The sequence below is a fragment of the Thermobia domestica genome, chromosome 11 (genome assembly GCF_964235325.1).
Source record: "Thermobia domestica chromosome 11, izTheDome1.hap1.1, whole genome shotgun sequence".
Lineage (NCBI taxonomy): Eukaryota > Metazoa > Arthropoda > Insecta > Zygentoma > Lepismatidae > Thermobia > Thermobia domestica.
In genome coordinates this window covers 100,481,949-100,500,672 of record NC_137464.1, presented here as the reverse complement: position 1 = coordinate 100,500,672, position 18,724 = coordinate 100,481,949, and the positions used below count along the sequence as shown (strand labels likewise).

At 34.7% G+C, this 18,724-nt stretch overlaps 1 protein-coding gene across 1 annotated transcript in view; it reads right to left on the bottom strand.

Moving 5' to 3' along the window:
- LOC145664323 (dihydrolipoyllysine-residue succinyltransferase component of 2-oxoglutarate dehydrogenase complex, mitochondrial-like) overlaps window positions 1-12,090 on the bottom strand; it is a 108,803-nt gene extending 96,713 nt beyond the window's left edge. Inside the window, exon 1 of the mRNA XM_081730893.1 lies at window positions 11,921-12,090. Coding sequence (XP_081587019.1) covers window positions 11,921-12,010 — 90 coding nt within the window. The 5' untranslated portion in view covers window positions 12,011-12,090. The remainder of the gene's footprint in view (window positions 1-11,920) is intronic.
- Window positions 12,091-18,724: the final 6,634 nt, after the last annotated feature.

Below are 18,724 nucleotides of genomic sequence, written 5' to 3'. Positions count from 1 at the left end.
TTTGAAAATACTTTGATAACCCTAAGATAACTTCTTTGTCCTACCAGAACTCTTCTTACGCGTTCTTTTAACCCAGTTCTAATATTTAGTTTCGTCATTTCTATATGTGTAGCTTCACACGAACAAGAAATCTGGTAAATGCCGCTTAACATTTTTCTTCACAAAATAACTCTTATATGATTGCTCAATTTCCAAAAGTATCTTGTCCAAGCCATTGTTTTCCAAACAACCCTCTAACGTTTTTGTCAACTCCTAACTTTCTGGATCATTAAATTTGTTATTTTTAAGCCAATTTTATGAGCAAGTAATGGCTAAATTAACAGATATGGAGGCAAACATGTCCACTACGTTCACCGAATCTAATTGCAGTTGATCAGCGTCAACCAAACAGAACTGTTTTCACCTCAAGTCTGTTGATTATAACTTACATCAACTTCGTAGAGTTGTCCGAAACATATTTACAAATCCACTTGTGTAACTTGATACCAACCTGAAGTAATGGGTCTTATCGTACTCCATCTTGGTGATATTTAGGCATACTATAGATGACACGTGAGATTGAAACATTCATTTTAAGTTGTTTGTCTTTCGCCTAAATGACAATTTGCAAAGATCACATCATAATATACTAATTATATGACAATATAATATATATAATTAGTTTAAAAGTTTAATAATAATATTACCGAATTTTGGCTAACTTACGAATTGATGATTTTCGAGGTTTGTTTGCAAAACAATTACTTTAAATTTGAAGGTAGTTGCCATTGTCGAACGTGTGGTTTACCCATGGGAAAGCTATCTCCTTAATTGTCTACCATACTGATAAATCATTATGAAACTAACATTATTAGATAATCCTAAATTGAAATACTGTGTATGTTAAACATTTTCGCTGTACAGCCAATTCGCTTATACTCGTAATGTATAAGTGATTAGCAACTCCGTTCTCTGAATAAGTTAAAAGATACTGCAGACAATACACTAACCCGCTTAGCAATCTTGTACTTACCTGTTATTGTGATTCCTGAAAATACTTTGTACTTCCTAGCTTTCGGCTTTCCTATAGACGATAGGGAAGGCTTTGTTCACGGACGATGTAAACAGGAGGGAAAACAGTTAAACCATCGGGAAAAATAAAAAAAGGAACGGACTCACCGAGGTAGAACCTTGTCTTAGCTGCCAGTCACATGTCGAGTGGTGAGGCAGCGTAATATGGAATGGCGGGCTCAATTTCTGCGTACTTTTCTTCAAGTTGTTTTCCCTCCGTGAACAAAGCTCTAGGAGAAAGCCAAAGTTAGGAAGTACAAAATATTTTCATGAAATCACAATTACAAATACGTAAAATGATTAAAACACAATGATTCAAAGAACAGAAGTCCGTAAGAACTTGAAAAAAAATAAATAAATAAATAAATAAATTTGAACATATACAGATGTCTTAATTAGTTTCAATCAAAGAAAGGTTTACCGAAAATGTTTAGCTAGTGATTAATTCCTTCACAAAATATCTGAATATCCATGACAAGTTAAAGCTAACACATGAATAAATACGTATTAGAGTGTGTGACTTTCCATGAAGATCTCAAAAGAGGAACTAAGAGTATTACACTAAATTATGTCCAGCTAATAATAATATTCTCCATTGTTCAAACTTTGCTTTTAGTATACGTAAATTTGATTTCAACTACTCGCTGAGCAAAACAACGAGTTTGTTGTAAAAATTATTAACGTGTAACAGTCCATCCACTTTAGCTTCATCAGACACTAGATAGTCTGCCAAAGTGGATAATTGGCGAAACTCTTACACGTTAATAATTTTTACAATAGTATGTATTGTTTTGCTCAGCAAGTTGTTTAAACTAAATTTATGTCCAGCTAATATTTATACTTTAGTAACTAATGAAATGTTAGAACAACATACCATTAATCGTTGCTCTAAACTTTCACGACAAGAGTTCAACATTTCTATGGTTTTCAGGTATATGCCACGTGTTTGAATTTTACAAGCGGCGACGATCGTTTCGTTGATTGTAAAATTGAAAAAGATGACGCATAACCTGAAAATCTTAGAAAGAAACACATCCTTAAATATTCTCGAATATTGCGAATGCTTTATTAAAAACAAAATGTTTCTTTACAGCTTAATTTCAAGTTTATCGTACATACTCCGAAAAATGCCAAAAACGAATGTAAAAATCATCCTTAGGCCTAAAAGAAGCAGATATAAAAGTGATTTTGGAAAAATAGATTAAACAGCATTTACCAGATTTCTTGTTCATGCGAAATTATATATGTAGAAATGGCTAAAATAAACACTAGTACTAGGCTAAAAGAGCGCGGAGAGAACAAAGAAGCTATTCCAGGATCACCAAAGCATCGTCAAATGACCACAGACTCGGTGCAGGGTAAGAGTTTGTTCTTTCTTTTTTCGTGCTTCCTCTGATATTGAAATAAATGTGTTTGAAACATTTACATTAGGACAAAAAATACAGAACTAAATACAGATACGAGAAATATGGATACAGATTAGGAGAGCTTCATTACTAAGTACACGAACATAAATAAAATTTTTAAAAAATACTTTATTAAGTTTATTAATTATATTTTTCATATACGTAATTCACTTTTAATGTGTTAACTTAAATGTACATAAAACCAAAAGATAATGGCGTGCCCTGGCTACACTGAGGGCACAATGATTCGGAGATAAAAGAATCGATTTGATTACAAACGTAATTATAAAAAAAGTCATTAAAAATAGGTACTAGTAGATTGATTAGTGAACTAATCTTTGAACATGTATACAAAATAATTATATATATAGTAAGGTAATAGGACTACCCGAAATATTCTACTGGGAACGGCAAGTGACCACCAGCACTGACTAACTTTAGGTAACTGTCCGGATGTTGATTTATAATAATGTGAAGATCGTATTGTGAAAAAGGACTTTTGTTTGTGAGAAGTGTCCGAGCGTAGCTCTAGAAATATTGTCAGAAAAATTGGTTGAGCAACATTACTACTTGGGCAATTCGTTAAATTTTTAGATTGTCTCCGTTCAACAGAGTACATATCTCCAGTTTTTATTCTAAACTATTGTAAATGGTACATTCAAACTTGTTAGCGTATTGAGTTAATATTTAGTTAGTCATATAGCTGTGCAAATAAGAGTGATTTTCTTCGTTCTTTAGTTATTAAAGAATGCGTATTGCACGAACTTACTACGTTAATCTTTGTCCAATTTCATATTTTAGAATAAAATCTTGTTTACTTTTTCACTTTTTCCAGCCGGCTTAAAATTTTACTGGGACTAAAGATTTTAAGGGCACAAAATAAATGGTTGACATAGTTCGTTACAGCATATAATTACTGTGTCTATTTAAGAAATAGCATTCAAGCAACAATTTTTACGGTCTAGGGTGGTAAAGAATAGATTTTTAAAATTTACTGGTTGATTAAATATGAGCTTTCAAACAAAATTTTTTCTCACCCTACGTGTGTTGTCCAATGAAGGACATAGATTTTAATTGTAGGTGACACGAAGGTTCTATATAGATAAAATTTAAATTTCGTCAGTTTTCATGCACCTACAAAAAAAGCATTTAAAACACTAAAAATTGTTAGATCAGTTTAGGTTACCCAGCAAGACTTTAGTTAGACTAGAACAGTGTCTGGAACCGGTTCTCATAGAAGCTTCAATTATCACTTAAAATTCAGTACTTCGTGGTTTTCACAAAAATTAAATAGATTAACTTGATTATTCTTATATATTTCTGTAAAGCTCAATGCGAAAATATCACATTCAGCGCATTGATTCGCCATCCTATACGACTACCATCCTGTTGAATCATCCAAACTTTCCGCGTCTTGCAAGTAGTTCCCACTTCCACATATCTTTTCTCATATTAAACAACTTTACTGCCAAATTTACACACCTAAACATTACATAAGAACTCAAAATCATCATTTCTTATCTCATCAAGTAAATTTTCCTAATTTTAATAATTTAAAAAAAAAAAAAAAAAAAAAAAAACGGAGGGACAACTCTAAACTTAACCACCTATTATGATAACTAGTCAAGTGAAATGAAATAAAAGTGAAAAATGGTGAAAATTAAAAGAAATATTTTATTAACTAAACATTGTCAGTTTTACACGAAGCAGGACGTTTGGGCGCAAAGCCGTAAATTGGTTAATCTACATTGTTATAATGTATTTCATAACTGGAACCTGGAAGTTTTCGCACTAAAAGCCTTAAAAATAGGCACTAATATCACAAAAAATAGGCACTAATAGCTATTACAAAAACTGTCATTAAAAAATAACTGCACAACTTAAGAAATTCAGAAAGATTAAATTTTACCTCAATTTTCTTGTAAATTTTTGTATAATGCAGAACGAAAAAAATCTTGTTACATTTACCATGACACTATCATTACATGACGGAATTATGGGCCAAACCCAGCAAGTATTCTACAATATCAACAGTTTCAAAATTCTGTACAATACTGCGAATCTTTCATCTGCCTGAATATATTTACTTCTTTCCTTGGAAGGGTCTTCTCCTCGAAGCAGTGCCTCATACACTTAAGTCCAGCTTTCTTTGTATCCTCCGAAGTGCATCAATAAAGCGCCAAATCGACCAATATTGTTCCTTTATACTAGATATATTATAAAGGACAGAAGTTTATTTTGGGGTGTCACAGGCTGCCTACAATAAATTTTATTTGGACCACTCTTCCTATTTCAATATATAATTAGTGCCTATTTTTATGAAATCTGAAATAACTTTCTATTAATATAATAAAGTCTCAACTAACCGGCCTAATGGACACATCGAATAACAGAAAAGCATTCAATACTCACTTCCTGAACCACCCATACATAGCATTAAAAACACCATTTTTATTCCAAAACTAGCTCTTCTTCGTTTCTTCTGACTTCTTGCTACAGGCCAATAATTAATAAGCATTTCTTCTGTTTTGTAACATGCGTTTTAATAATTTATTACAGAATAAGGAAGTGCAAAAATGAAAATATGTATAGTTTTGTACACATTTTACGTTACATCTTTAAAATACCTGAACATTAACAAAACACGTATGTTTCTTTTGCACAAATTACATATGTCTTTTAATTTATTAGCAAGAAATATTCTTTTAAAACTAAGCCGCATAGTACGGAGACCGGATATTCGCGATCCGAATAGCCGAAAGTCTGCTCCAATTCCTTCCCACTTCTTTTCAACTGGCAGAGATAAGTTGTGCATGACGTGCAGGAACTTTGTTGTGCTCAAGATGTTATTTTTAGTTTTTGCAAAATTATTGTAGAAATTTTTCGAAATTTCCCGTGCTTATTTTCATATTTTAATGCCTAAACTTTCGGGTTTTAGTTATGAAATACAGTACAACATATGTAGGTAGGTAAACCTATTCGTATAAAAGGTTTTGCGTCCAAACATCTCGTGCCCAAATGTCATGGACTCTTACAAGAAAACAGTAAGTAGGAAAGAAGTGTCCAAAAAAAAAGTACAAGAATAACTTAGTTGAAAAACTATGTAAAGTATTTCCAGTCTTAGAACAAAGTAGACGTAAATAAAGCAAAATGTATTACTCCGCGGCTCACACGTGCTTCGGCAGCGAGACACTTGAACAGTAAGATCGTCTGCTTACTTACTGTGGTCGCATAATTTCCAAAATGTAAGGCTACAGTTGGTTGGTAAATGATTAACGCACTGATACTGACTAGTGTTATGTTGGAAATACATATTTTCTTAAATTCCTATATAAACGAGATTGCCTCTGTTCCTGTTGTCCTCTTGTGTGTTTTATAACACGAGACGAAAATGGATTATTGTTACACATCGTCGAGATGAAACTCTGCATTCTACAATAATATTAAATACGTAGCGCGAACGCATAGGCATGCGCAGTAAATACTATATGTCCAAATACTGGTGAGATTGAAATAAAGCTACAACTGTTGTTACATATTATATATATTGCGTTTATCATCATATCTACAATATATTTGAAATTATTATTTTAGTAGGGATTATATTGCGTTAGGATACTAGTGCAATGAGACTAACAACCAATCACTGGTCATCGACCTACTGGTCGTCAGGTGGGTTTACTTACATCTACTTCTTTCTAAGGCTGGAAACAGAGTAAGTTATGGATACAGAAATGGTAATGTACGGTGAAGTAATTTGTGAAGCACTAGTAATCTTCTGAAAGGACCTGTGCTGAGGATGGCAATTACCATGTGTCAAAACGTTCAGTATCAATGTTTGAAGTAGGCCTAGGTACAGTCCGCAGTAAAAAACCTGCAAAATGAGCATGTAAGTTTACTGTGAAACGACAGTCTTTTGCTCCAAAATAAGTGTGCAGGGGAGGACGCCGAGGTTTCTCAAGGCGTGATTCGTGCCACTTAGACTTTATGTTGATTCAATGCGCTGTTAGGTGTAGTTTCACAATAAACTTACATGCTCATGTTGCAGGTTTTTTGCTGCGGGCTATACAATTTTTATTAAGTATCTTGTAACACCATTCTAATGATAAAGAAATTTGCTTATCATGTGATAACAAAACTACCGTATATTCCGGTACGTGACGTTTGGGCGCGAAGTCATTTGGGTGCCAGACGTTTGAGCGTGAGTTAAATTAAAAAGTCATTATGTTAGGCGCTGAGTATTAAGTTCGAATCAAGATATCACAAGGTGTCTACTGTAGTGGAAGTCCTTGAATTATACTGGATTTTGTTTTACATACTAGAAATACTGGAATTTCAAAATTCTAAAAACTGAATTAACAATTAAATTTTGTAAATTTAAGTTTCAGCCAAAGTTAAATGTGCTTTTTATTTGATAACTTTTCAAGCCAAAAGTAAGTAGACCAGACTAGATATGATTGACTGCATTACATACATAGTGAGCCTATTCCATTAAAAAATTTAAACAGACCTTCTACTGTGGTTATGCAATAAGTGTGAATGTCAAACACATTTCTAGTGGCTAAATGACCAATATATGTACACTTAACAATATTTTTCACTTTGAAATCGTTCTTTTTTCCCTTTCTCCACTTTCTTTAATGCAGATTAAATGCTTACAATGGGACGAAAAAAAAGTGTGTTAAGTTTTGATTTTTATATTGGAATGTTAATATAAAAAAGTGATACCAGAAATACGGCATACTGCAGTTCCTAAACTCAATGTCTTAGACCCCCTGTATGCGAAATATCTTTCCCACAACTCGATTAGGATTTTTAGATTTCTGGGCTTTCGGCATCTAAGGCCATTTAACCTGTCACGTTTGAGGGAGCACACTATCCGGGGAAAGGGAAGGAAGGAAGCGGCCTGGACCTGTAAATTAGATACCACCCCGGCATTATTAACAGTTGGTCTGATTCCTTCATTTTCTAGCTTTCTTATATAATACAAAAATTAGATCATTAGATCAGAAGTACAAGAATAGTGAAGCGAAAAATCAGTCCATGACGGTTAGGTAACAAATACCACAAACGAATTAAACTATTTAATTTAGAAAATATACAGATAAATGAGGTGAGATAAAAACAGAAGTATAGGAAATGTATATATCTTGATTCGCGCTTAGTTTTCAGTGCCTAGCTTACTTTATATGTCGTAAATTGTGATTTTTACTATGTACCTCGCGCCCAAACGGCAGCGCCGAAACGTCCGCGCCCAAACGTCCTGTCCCGGTATATTCTCACATTATGTCCCTTAAAGGATATCCTCTCCAATGGACTAAAATAGTAATGTCGTAATTTCCTTCCCGTTACCATGGTGATCGCTATGTTTTTTTCTATACAAACGCGTGATGCTAATGGAACTTAAGAACTTCTTTCTAAAAGCTCCAAATCCCTAAGTAATAAGGTAGAAATCGAATAGATAATGTAAGCACAATTATCATGTAATTCACCATAATAAGCAATTATACGCAATATAAACTCCCTAACGTGTAGATTGACAAACTGTCGGCACAGAGAAAACTGTAAAAATATATGATTTTTAAAAAAGAAAAAAGTCTTTTAGAATAATGTTGATGTTAATTCCATTGGGGCATTTACACCTCTAATGTCTACTGTTTATAATGGGAGTGCACAATATTATTTCTAAGTATACATTACAAAAGAAAGAAAAGGCTAGCCTTTACAAATATTCAATCCAGACCATCAGTGGATATAGGTAATATCTTTTCTTATATTCTCTATCAACTTTTTTAAAATAAATAAATAAATAAAAAAGCATTTAGAAAACGTACAATAATTAGACATCCAATTATGAATGGTTCAGTATAACAACTGTTACACAATAATCCTCTTCAAATTTGCAATAGTATATCATATTCATATTACTGAATCAAAAATTTTCCAAAATTATTTAAAGTTAATATCTGATTATGAACAGGGTGAGTACACTTTAAGGTTTAAATTAACCTGAAAATATAGAAATTCTCAAAATATACATCAGAGGGAAAATTTCACAAGACATGTGAGCTCGCTAATTTCAGTGTCAATGCATGTCATGCATGTAACATTATTTAACATATTTCTTTTCTAATTACCTTTTCTACCCTTTTTTTCAGTTTCAATCATTAGAAATATTTAAAAAGAAACATTTGTTCCATTCTAATGTTTGCAGTTCCGAAATATTTCATCACTGTTTTCGTTTTGCACATAGGTTCTTTAGGTATTTAGGCTACTTGTTTAGAAAATAAAATGGCGATCACTATGGCAACGAGAAGGATGTGACGTCACACTATTTCAGTATATATATTGATAAAATCCAAAATAGCTCACAAGGCATGTGAAGAAAAACAAAAGCTTCGAACCAGAAACTTCAACACAAAACTTGAGAAAAGGCTGATGATAGCACGTTTATGGAGTACAGTAAGTCGCTAAATGGATGTGATGCATGGGCTCAAGAAGAAAAAACGGAGAATGGGAAACTTCGAAATGCAATGCTATCGAAGAATGCTGGAACTTAGTGCGTGGATAAGGTATCATACTAAAAAGTAATTGAAATGGTAAAAGATGAGTAGTGAAGAATATTACAAAAAGAGACTAGATGATTAGACACATTATGAGACATGGAAAAAATCATGGTTGTAACTAAGAAGCAGGGTTGGCAAAAACCATGGTTTTTAATGAAAAAAAAACTGTTTTTTAGGTTTAAACCTTTTATTCGGTTTAAATAATTTGCTCTATGTATTTATATCACATATGAACAGAAATAAGCTTGCTCCACCTTGGTGTTATTACGCAACAACCGGATTATGCTGGAAGGGCTCACATAAGCATAAAACGGAGTCCAAACCATTTCTCGACTTACATCCGAAACAAATTGTCTTCCATTTGAACTCGAAATTGGAACTAATTGACCACAAATGCGATACGTCTGCCGACTCACTCACGAAGGACTCCTGATACGCTGTACTGATCTTTACATACTTTTAATATATTGTCTAATTGTCAAGAGTCATTTCAGAAGGACACAAAGATAACAGTTGCACAAGTCAAATCATTATACAGAATTACATATGGACAATTTCAAAATACTGCAGAGTACAGAAGTACTAATTGAGTCCAAGTTACTTCACTACGACTTTTATTAGTCCAAGTTAAAGAAATAAAACGACTTAATGTGTATACCAGTAAGAAAAGTGAATAAAGATAAGAATTATTTGAGTCTACTTTGGCTCTGACCCATTTACACATAGATACCAAAAATACTTCTGATTTCAATAAATGCCTCTCGTGGAGTTTGAATGACCCTCCTAAAAAGTATGGTATTTCGATGTATTTTATCAATAGTAAACATTTTTAAAACGAAACAATATTTAGAATTTATCTTTGACTGTAGTTGCATAACAATAATAACAAAGTATAAAAATATCGCAAAAGAAACATGCATACATTCATAAACTTATATAAAAAAGTTGCTTTCGTAGTATAATCTCTGAGTAATGAATGAGAAATTTAAGTCTGAATATAATACGAATAATATGCAGGAGTGACACGTGATAGCCCACAAATGTGTGTTCATCAACATTTTACGAACACTTATACTTTTACGAACAGTTTTTCGTTTTTTGGTTTAAACCATGGTTTACACCAGCCAACCCTGCTAAGAAGACTATGGCACAAGCAGAAAACAGCCACATGAAGTTCTCAAATATACCTACCAAATAATACAATATGTAGGATAGAAAAAGTACAAATCGAAATCAAAGGTGTACCTCACGATAGAGAAGAATTGAAAGCTACCTCAAACCAACCGAAAGACTGCTAAACTAATGTATGGTCCTATACAGGTCCAAATTCAATAGCATTCAGAGTAGTAAAAAAATACATAAACAAGTGCAATACTGGACAGGAAATCGAAACCTGGACGTCCCTAGCTTCCTACAACAGTTCGGTCATCAGTACATTATACAATCCGCATTGGATGTCCTTGAATTTTCACCTACAAGGGACCTAGCATCTTTTCTTGATTTATTAACTAATACCTATTTCATCAGAAGCGTTCTGCTTCAATAAAATGATACACAGAAGATTCCCATTAGGTAAAGTTAGTATATCTTAGATTATTACGATTTGAGTTACCACAATGAAACACACGATAAGAGTGGAGTAGCACCAATGTACAATAATGGCGCTACTACAACAAAATGAAACGGTACGTACAGAAATGCAGAAACTAGCTCCCAATGTCAAAACATAATCGTTACTCATTAGCGTATGTAACTCTCTATTAGGCATGTTTAGACGGGAGAATTAGTTTTGTAATCCACCCGAGTGTGGGAGCTTGAGTAAGTGAGGGCAAGCGACAAATAGCGCAAAAGCAGGCGCTATTGAGTCACCGCATGATTCAAGTACTTTGAGATAATTAAGCCATCTAATTGGCCTATGTTTAGCAGAAGGGGTCCAGCTCTTTCCTCTAAAAAAAAAAAAAAAAAAAAAAAAAAAAAAAAAAAAAAAAAGTTACAATTTTGGTAATTTCTGTTCACATTCGGTTAGTTTAGAGTAGGTTATGTTAGTTTAGGCTAGCTTAGGTTAGGTTAGTGTATGTTAAATTAGTGTAGGGGTCCCGCATAATTTTCCAAAAAATGGTAGAATTTCGCTTATTTCTATAATATTGGGTAAGTTTAGGTTAGTTCAGGTTAGCTTAGGTTATATTTGGTTACGTTATGTTACGTCTAAGTACCTGCAGCATTCATTTCCTCTGTAAATATTGTGTTTTTTACGTGCTTCTGGACCCCTTGTACTAAACATACTCCATCTAATTTATCTGAATCTAAATCGGGCCTCTATAGGTTTTTTTTTTCTTTTTGTGATAGTGCCGAACTTACCACAAAAATAAAAAAGAACCAAAAGGAAAATAACTTTAAGAAGACGTTATTATACAGGAGATATGTTAATGCACCTTATATGAAAAAATATCCCATTTGCAAGGATTTTAAAATTAAGGTGTCTACTTCCGTACATGGTATCACCGTATTTATGGCTGTGAAATCAACCAAATACACCCTAAAACATTTCACTCTTCTCCATTCGGTCAGTTAAAAATTTTGCTAGTGTGAAACTCATTTAAATTCGCCTCGTATTTGAAACATCTCATTTATTGGCAAAGCACCAAGCCTTTTGCTAAATATAAACCTATAAATTAAATGTTCTATCTTCTACAAAGATCCAAATGCTTACTTTGTGTTTCTTAAATGTAATCATTAATACATGTATCTTGTTTTCTTTATTTATTAACACTATATGAAACTATCTCATATAGATTTCACAATTGTCGAGTATAAGAAAAACACCAAAGCAGACCGATACCCTTTCGAAACAGGTCAAGATAAGCCATTTCATGCACTATTTTTATGTATTTTCCTCACCTGCAAACAAAGTACCTCAGTTATTCTGTTGTGAAAACGTAACAAATTACGCGGAAAACCGCGCGCCGACGAAGATATCATGACAGCCATTAATTTACACTTCTCTCTGCTGTTCCAACCCTCCCCGATGCAGACCCCAAATCCAGAGAAGAACCATCTCTCGCAAAAATCGAATCGATATAAATCGATGTTCACATAACTACTCAGTGAACAGTCGACAAACTGACCGTCACAAAATTCTCGATCTGAACTAGGCCTACTACTCAATGGACCTACTCAATAATCTATATGCTCGATGAACCTTGCTCTGATGGCATGGGGATCTCATTCAGTCAACGCAACTCAACATCTGCATTTTAGTTTGCGAGAATAGGGATAGTTATTGGTTATTAAATGTTTTTCGTTGCGTTACTTTTCCTAAATATTTGCAGTCTGATACGGAAGGGAGGCCGGTGTTTCATTCCATTAAGGCTTGCGCCAACTTAACGCAAAATATGTATATAAAAGATCGTACATTGAGTATAACATGTCTTGAGTAGAATTACTCTTGAGACAATTCGTAAATATGTTTTGAGAATTTCTTAGTGAAAAGCATCTTACTAATGACTGCTATTTCTGTCTCATGAGAATCAGCAAGATTGAAAGCATCCCTTAAGAAATGTGTATAGATAATGTTAAAATGTGAATTTCATCAAGAACTTTTTACCAAAAAAAGAAAGAAAGAAAGAAAAAGAAAAGTGTATATCAAAATGTTACGAGTAGGATTGTTAAACATCAATTCACTCCACAAGACAGATCTTGACAAACATTTTAATTAAAATTTATCTCTGAATAGGGCCCTAAGCGTTTCGTACACGGTCAAAGAAAGCTTGCACGGAAACCTTGTTCAAAACTATTTGATTACAATTACATAAGTGTTGACGTCATTTTTATTTTGAACTAAATAGTTTCGTTCAAGAGAATTCGTTTCAGTCCTGTTCTAAACAATCCAATTCAAGATCTTAGCCTACCGGTGCCCGAACTTGTTGCAGGAAAAGATAAAACATCTACGTTAGACAAAGTAGCAGTTGTTAAATTAATATGTTTTTATGAATCTTTTCCGTGTGTATATGATGTTCAAGGTATCAAAATATGCATTATCATAATAAACGAAAACGAATATCCTGTCTTTAAGATATTGCGAATAATTTTGATGAGAGTATAAACGATTTGTGCACTTGTGGTGCTTGTAAGCTCATAGTTATTGTTAAAATTATGAACACAAGATAAGTTTAAATATTAACTTGAGAAATTACTCTCGTGCAAGTCAAGTTCTAGGCACAACACTCGAAAATATTCCTGAAATATTATAATTCTTCCACTAGTTTCTTCCTTCGTGTCCTCCGTAAGATGTGTGTGGGGCGACATTACAGTAATCCACTCAGCATAAAGGTTGTTCAAGGTACTAACAAAAATACTTGTCATTCACAATTTGTGTGTAAATACACTGTCCGGACATATGCCATGACAACTACAGTGGAAAAAACGCAAACCTACCCGTGGTAGGTGATCGCTAAAGGAAGGAATGCTATCTAATCGAGAGCAGTGCAGAGCGATGTTGGTGGGTCTTCGCGAGAGGGAGCTACCGTAGGAAGCAGACACATCAGCAATAACAGTGGTGCCCACCCCCCCTCATGTCCATGACGCACCCCCTCTCAATTGCCTATCCGTAGGTGTTTTTCCATGAAAAAAAAATCTTTTCGATTAATTTTCGAAGTCGTTACTTTTCCTAAATATTTGCAGTCTGATACGGAAGGGAGGCCGGTGTTTCATTCCATTAAGGCTTGCGCCAACTTAACGCAAAATATGTATATAAAAGATCGTACATTGAGTATAACATGTCTTGAGTAGAATTACTCTTGAGACAATTCGTAAATATGTTTTGAGAATTTCTTAGTGAAAAGCATCTTACTAATGACTGCTATTTCTGTCTCATGAGAATCAGCAAGATTGAAAGCATCCCTTAAGAAATGTGTATAGATAATGTTAAAATGTGAATTTCATCAAGAACTTTTTACCAAAAAAAGAAAGAAAGAAAGAAAAAGAAAAGTGTATATCAAAATGTTACGAGTAGGATTGTTAAACATCAATTCACTCCACAAGACAGATCTTGACAAACATTTTAATTAAAATTTATCTCTGAATAGGGCCCTAAGCGTTTCGTACACGGTCAAAGAAAGCTTGCACGGAAACCTTGTTCAAAACTATTTGATTACAATTACATAAGTGTTGACGTCATTTTTATTTTGAACTAAATAGTTTCGTTCAAGAGAATTCGTTTCAGTCCTGTTCTAAACAATCCAATTCAAGATCTTAGCCTACCGGTGCCCGAACTTGTTGCAGGAAAAGATAAAACATCTACGTTAGACAAAGTAGCAGTTGTTAAATTAATATGTTTTTATGAATCTTTTCCGTGTGTATATGATGTTCAAGGTATCAAAATATGCATTATCATAATAAACGAAAACGAATATCCTGTCTTTAAGATATTGCGAATAATTTTGATGAGAGTATAAACGATTTGTGCACTTGTGGTGCTTGTAAGCTCATAGTTATTGTTAAAATTATGAACACAAGATAAGTTTAAATATTAACTTGAGAAATTACTCTCGTGCAAGTCAAGTTCTAGGCACAACACTCGAAAATATTCCTGAAATATTATAATTCTTCCACTAGTTTCTTCCTTCGTGTCCTCCGTAAGATGTGTGTGGGGCGACATTACAGTAATCCACTCAGCATAAAGGTTGTTCAAGGTACTAACAAAAATACTTGTCATTCACAATTTGTGTGTAAATACACTGTCCGGACATATGCCATGACAACTACAGTGGAAAAAACGCAAACCTACCCGTGGTAGGTGATCGCTAAAGGAAGGAATGCTATCTAATCGAGAGCAGTGCAGAGCGATGTTGGTGGGTCTTCGCGAGAGGGAGCTACCGTAGGAAGCAGACACATCAGCAATAACAGTGGTGCCCACCCCCCCTCATGTCCATGACGCACCCCCTCTCAATTGCCTATCCGTAGGTGTTTTTCCATGAAAAAAAAATCTTTTCGATTAATTTTTACACCTTCTCAAGCATATTTATATAGATTTTTAACCCCCCCAAATATTTCAATGACGCAGTTTGCGTCATAGCCCCCCCCCTTGTGGGCACCCCTGGCAATAATATATCCGCATGAGCAAGTGCAGAGAAAAAATTTAGATTTTCGCAGTGATGCGAGTTTCTATAGCACGTGTAGGGGTTTAACACTAGTAACGTTACACTTAGTGCCGGACAGGCCATGTTCGCTACCTGTTGATCACCAAGGGCCCGAGTTCTGAGAAATCCCGCAGGGATCACGAGGTGCAGGACCTGTAGGCCTTGGTCGAATTCCGCGATCACAAACACTTTCTTGAGTCTTCCTACCAAAAAGGTTGCGGAAGCCTAAGTTCGTCTTTCCGAAATAAGTCTTCTTGGACCCCTCTTGCTTATATCAGTACGGCCCGTGGGCCAGTAAAATGTCATACTTAGCAAAGGCCCTATCCAGTCCGCAATGGCCCCTTGGGCTTATTGGCTTTCACCTGTTGTCTCAAGCGTACCGTTCATATATACTACTCAACTCCCCTCTCCAGTGTTAAGTATATATATACATATATATATATATATATATATATATATATATATATATATATATATATATATATATATATATATATATATATATATATATATATATATATGGGGGTCTTTAAAAGACAAATATGAAACAGGTACCTACTTTCAGATTATTGATGTAGTCTCGTTAATTGATGTAGTAGACACTAGAAACAAGGTGTTCCTCCTGTTAAGTTCTCGTCGCTACTACTATGACTTTGGAAAAGCCAAGTAGTTTTGATGATCAATTCGAGCTCAGGTTATGGCACTTCTTGTATTCATGGTAAAATACGTAAAGATATGTACCTCTGAAATCTGCCTCCATCATCATAAGTATTTGTCAATGCATGATCTTACACGTTGAATTGCGAAAGCTAGCTGATTTCAATGCTTGGCAACGATTTCATAGACGGAATAACATAGCAGTTTTACAGATAAAGAACTCATTAATTAATCACAATAGTTTTTAAACATCCACCATTTCCTTTCACTGTTCGTTGAATGTTTTTTGAAGAATATTGAATTAAAAGTACAATCATAGACAAAAGTTTAACAATGATATTGATGAGCGTCCGTGATAGTATATTTCCTTGATTATCATTATGGAGGCTATACTAGGAATGGAATAACTCTCAACTTGTATTCAATACGCATGGATCCATCGCAGCGTTGACACAAGTCTGTGAGGAGAGTTGGCGGAGAAATATGGGAAGATTGAACGTGAGTGCTAGAAACTTTAGGAGATTGGTCATATAATTCAACATAAGAATGAAATGATTTTATAAGGACGGTATGCACCTATACACATATACAAACAAAAGGAAGACGTTATTTTAATAAGCAATGGTATGAAAAGGCAGATGGGTTGTTTGGTTACAGGAAAGCTTCAAATTTATACTGGTGAGTTTACTTCTATTATTTTCAATTGAATAAGGTACTTGGAGCCAGTCAGGGTTTGATAGTATGAACAAGTTATTGAAAGCCACAGAACGTCATCAGCAATCGCAAAATCACATTCGATCGTAAATCTGTGTCACACCTTTCCGTTCTGTGCGAGTAGACTTTCAGCAGAACAACTAGGTGTAAAATAATAGGCAAGTTGTGTAACGAAGATTGATGTATTCCTCTTGGATTCTCAAGAACTTAGTTTCTGAGAAGATTTTGAATATAAGGGATCAATAACTGAGGCAACTACATCGAGTTACTATAATTGTTAAGAAAATATGATGACGTTTCAGACAACCATTTTCAAAGAGCCACAGTATTCTCGGAACTATCAAAACAATTATCCCATTCAAAGCATTACGATTGCCATAATATAATAAATTAAAAAGGAAACAACAGATTCACCATTCATTTCTATTATGTTAGACGAAATGAGTGATACGATCGTATATCATTACATTCTCAACTATCAACACTTGTAAAATAAATTCTTCCTGAAGGAGTACCGGTAATTGACGGACGATTCCTGGGATTTACAGACGTCAGTTTAAATCGTTCTGCAGATGTTCTAGCAGGGCACGTTTTCCAAACACTCGACAAATATGACTGTGGTTCCAGACTAGTCGCTCAGTGTTGCGGTGGTACTGCAGTAATGTCCGGAGAAATTGATGGCATGGAAAACAAAGTTAGGGATAAATATCCTGCTATATTATTTACTCATTGTTTTGCACACTGACTTAATTTAGTGCTTTCCCAGTCAGTCTCAGCTTTCAGAGTGCATACTTTTTTCATGGCACTAGTTTATAGTGTTTTTTCAAATTTCACAAAATGGATGGCGCTTTTGGATTCAGAGGTTAAGAACAGTGTCCTACTAAATGGAATTACAATTGAAGCTTGTTTGAAGCAATAGGAGAGTACAGAAAAGACCTGACGAATCTCTTCTGTATAATATTATCTTAGATAGCCACAGCATTGAGCACATATAGTCCGGGGATTCAATGCCGCATGCTGCAAGCGTCGGTGGATCACCCACGGGCAACTAGCGACCTCTCGCAAAATTTGGCGGCCCCGCAGCGATGATCCGTGGTGGCCCCACTTCTGTTTTGAAAATTATATCACCAGTGGCAGAGGCGCGAAGAAACGTCAATGGACCACAAAATTACCCTCTGGAAATATGTTAAATCGCTTATACGTGTGATTTGTTTACATTAAGGTGAGTCTAAAAAACACTAAAAAAAAGTAACCCGGAGTAGGCCCGAACCACCAAACTTATGATTATACCTACTAGCCGTGTTGTCTCTCGACTATGGCAGGGAGGCGGTAAAGAAAATATCCCTTGTAGAGGGATAAATCATTGAGATCTTTCTAATGGGCCAATGAGAGTGTTCCTTTAACTGTGTCTATTCGACGACAACCGTTTAGAATCAGATAAAAATGCGTTCGCAAAGTAATTTTATAACAAAATGACGCGCGTTTATTTACTTTATTTTATAGTTCTCCCATATCCACTTTCTAATCGTCGACGATAGTTATAGCATCTAAATTCATACAATTATACGTACCGTAAAACGGGGCTACTTTGACAGGTTTTGTGCTATTTTAGATGTGTACAGGGGACACTGGCTGCAACCAATCAATGATACTATTCTCATCATAACAATATGTATCTAGGTTTTCACATCTACTACTGAACTTAAGTTTCTGCAAGTACATTTCGGCGGGAAAAATTAAAGAATTACGGTACTGTTTGATGTCAAAGTACTTTTAGTAACCCCCAGTGTCAAAGTTTTACGGTACTCATTTCATTTCTTTTTCTTTTTTTCTTTTTTTTTTTTTTACTTCCTGATGTAGAGGCAGGGGTTACTCTTGACTTCCGGAGCTCACTTCAGAAGCAATTCGTCAGGAAAAATTAATATATAGGTCTAACAATTAACTGTATGCACATGACTGGCGATATTTCGTATTGGTCCCTTCGCGACGAATCGAAGGAGCACGGACCAAAATGAAGTCTTTGCTGCTACGCGGTGGTAACCTCAACACTCCGACTCTAGATATCTGTTTCGTCTCGACGAAACCCTTTGCTGCCAGTGGCATACTAACGGCAATTCTTTTTTTTTTTTAAGGGTTAAGCCGGTCAAAGGGTTATGCCCTTTCTTCGGGACGAGAGTTATAGGTATGGGGAATT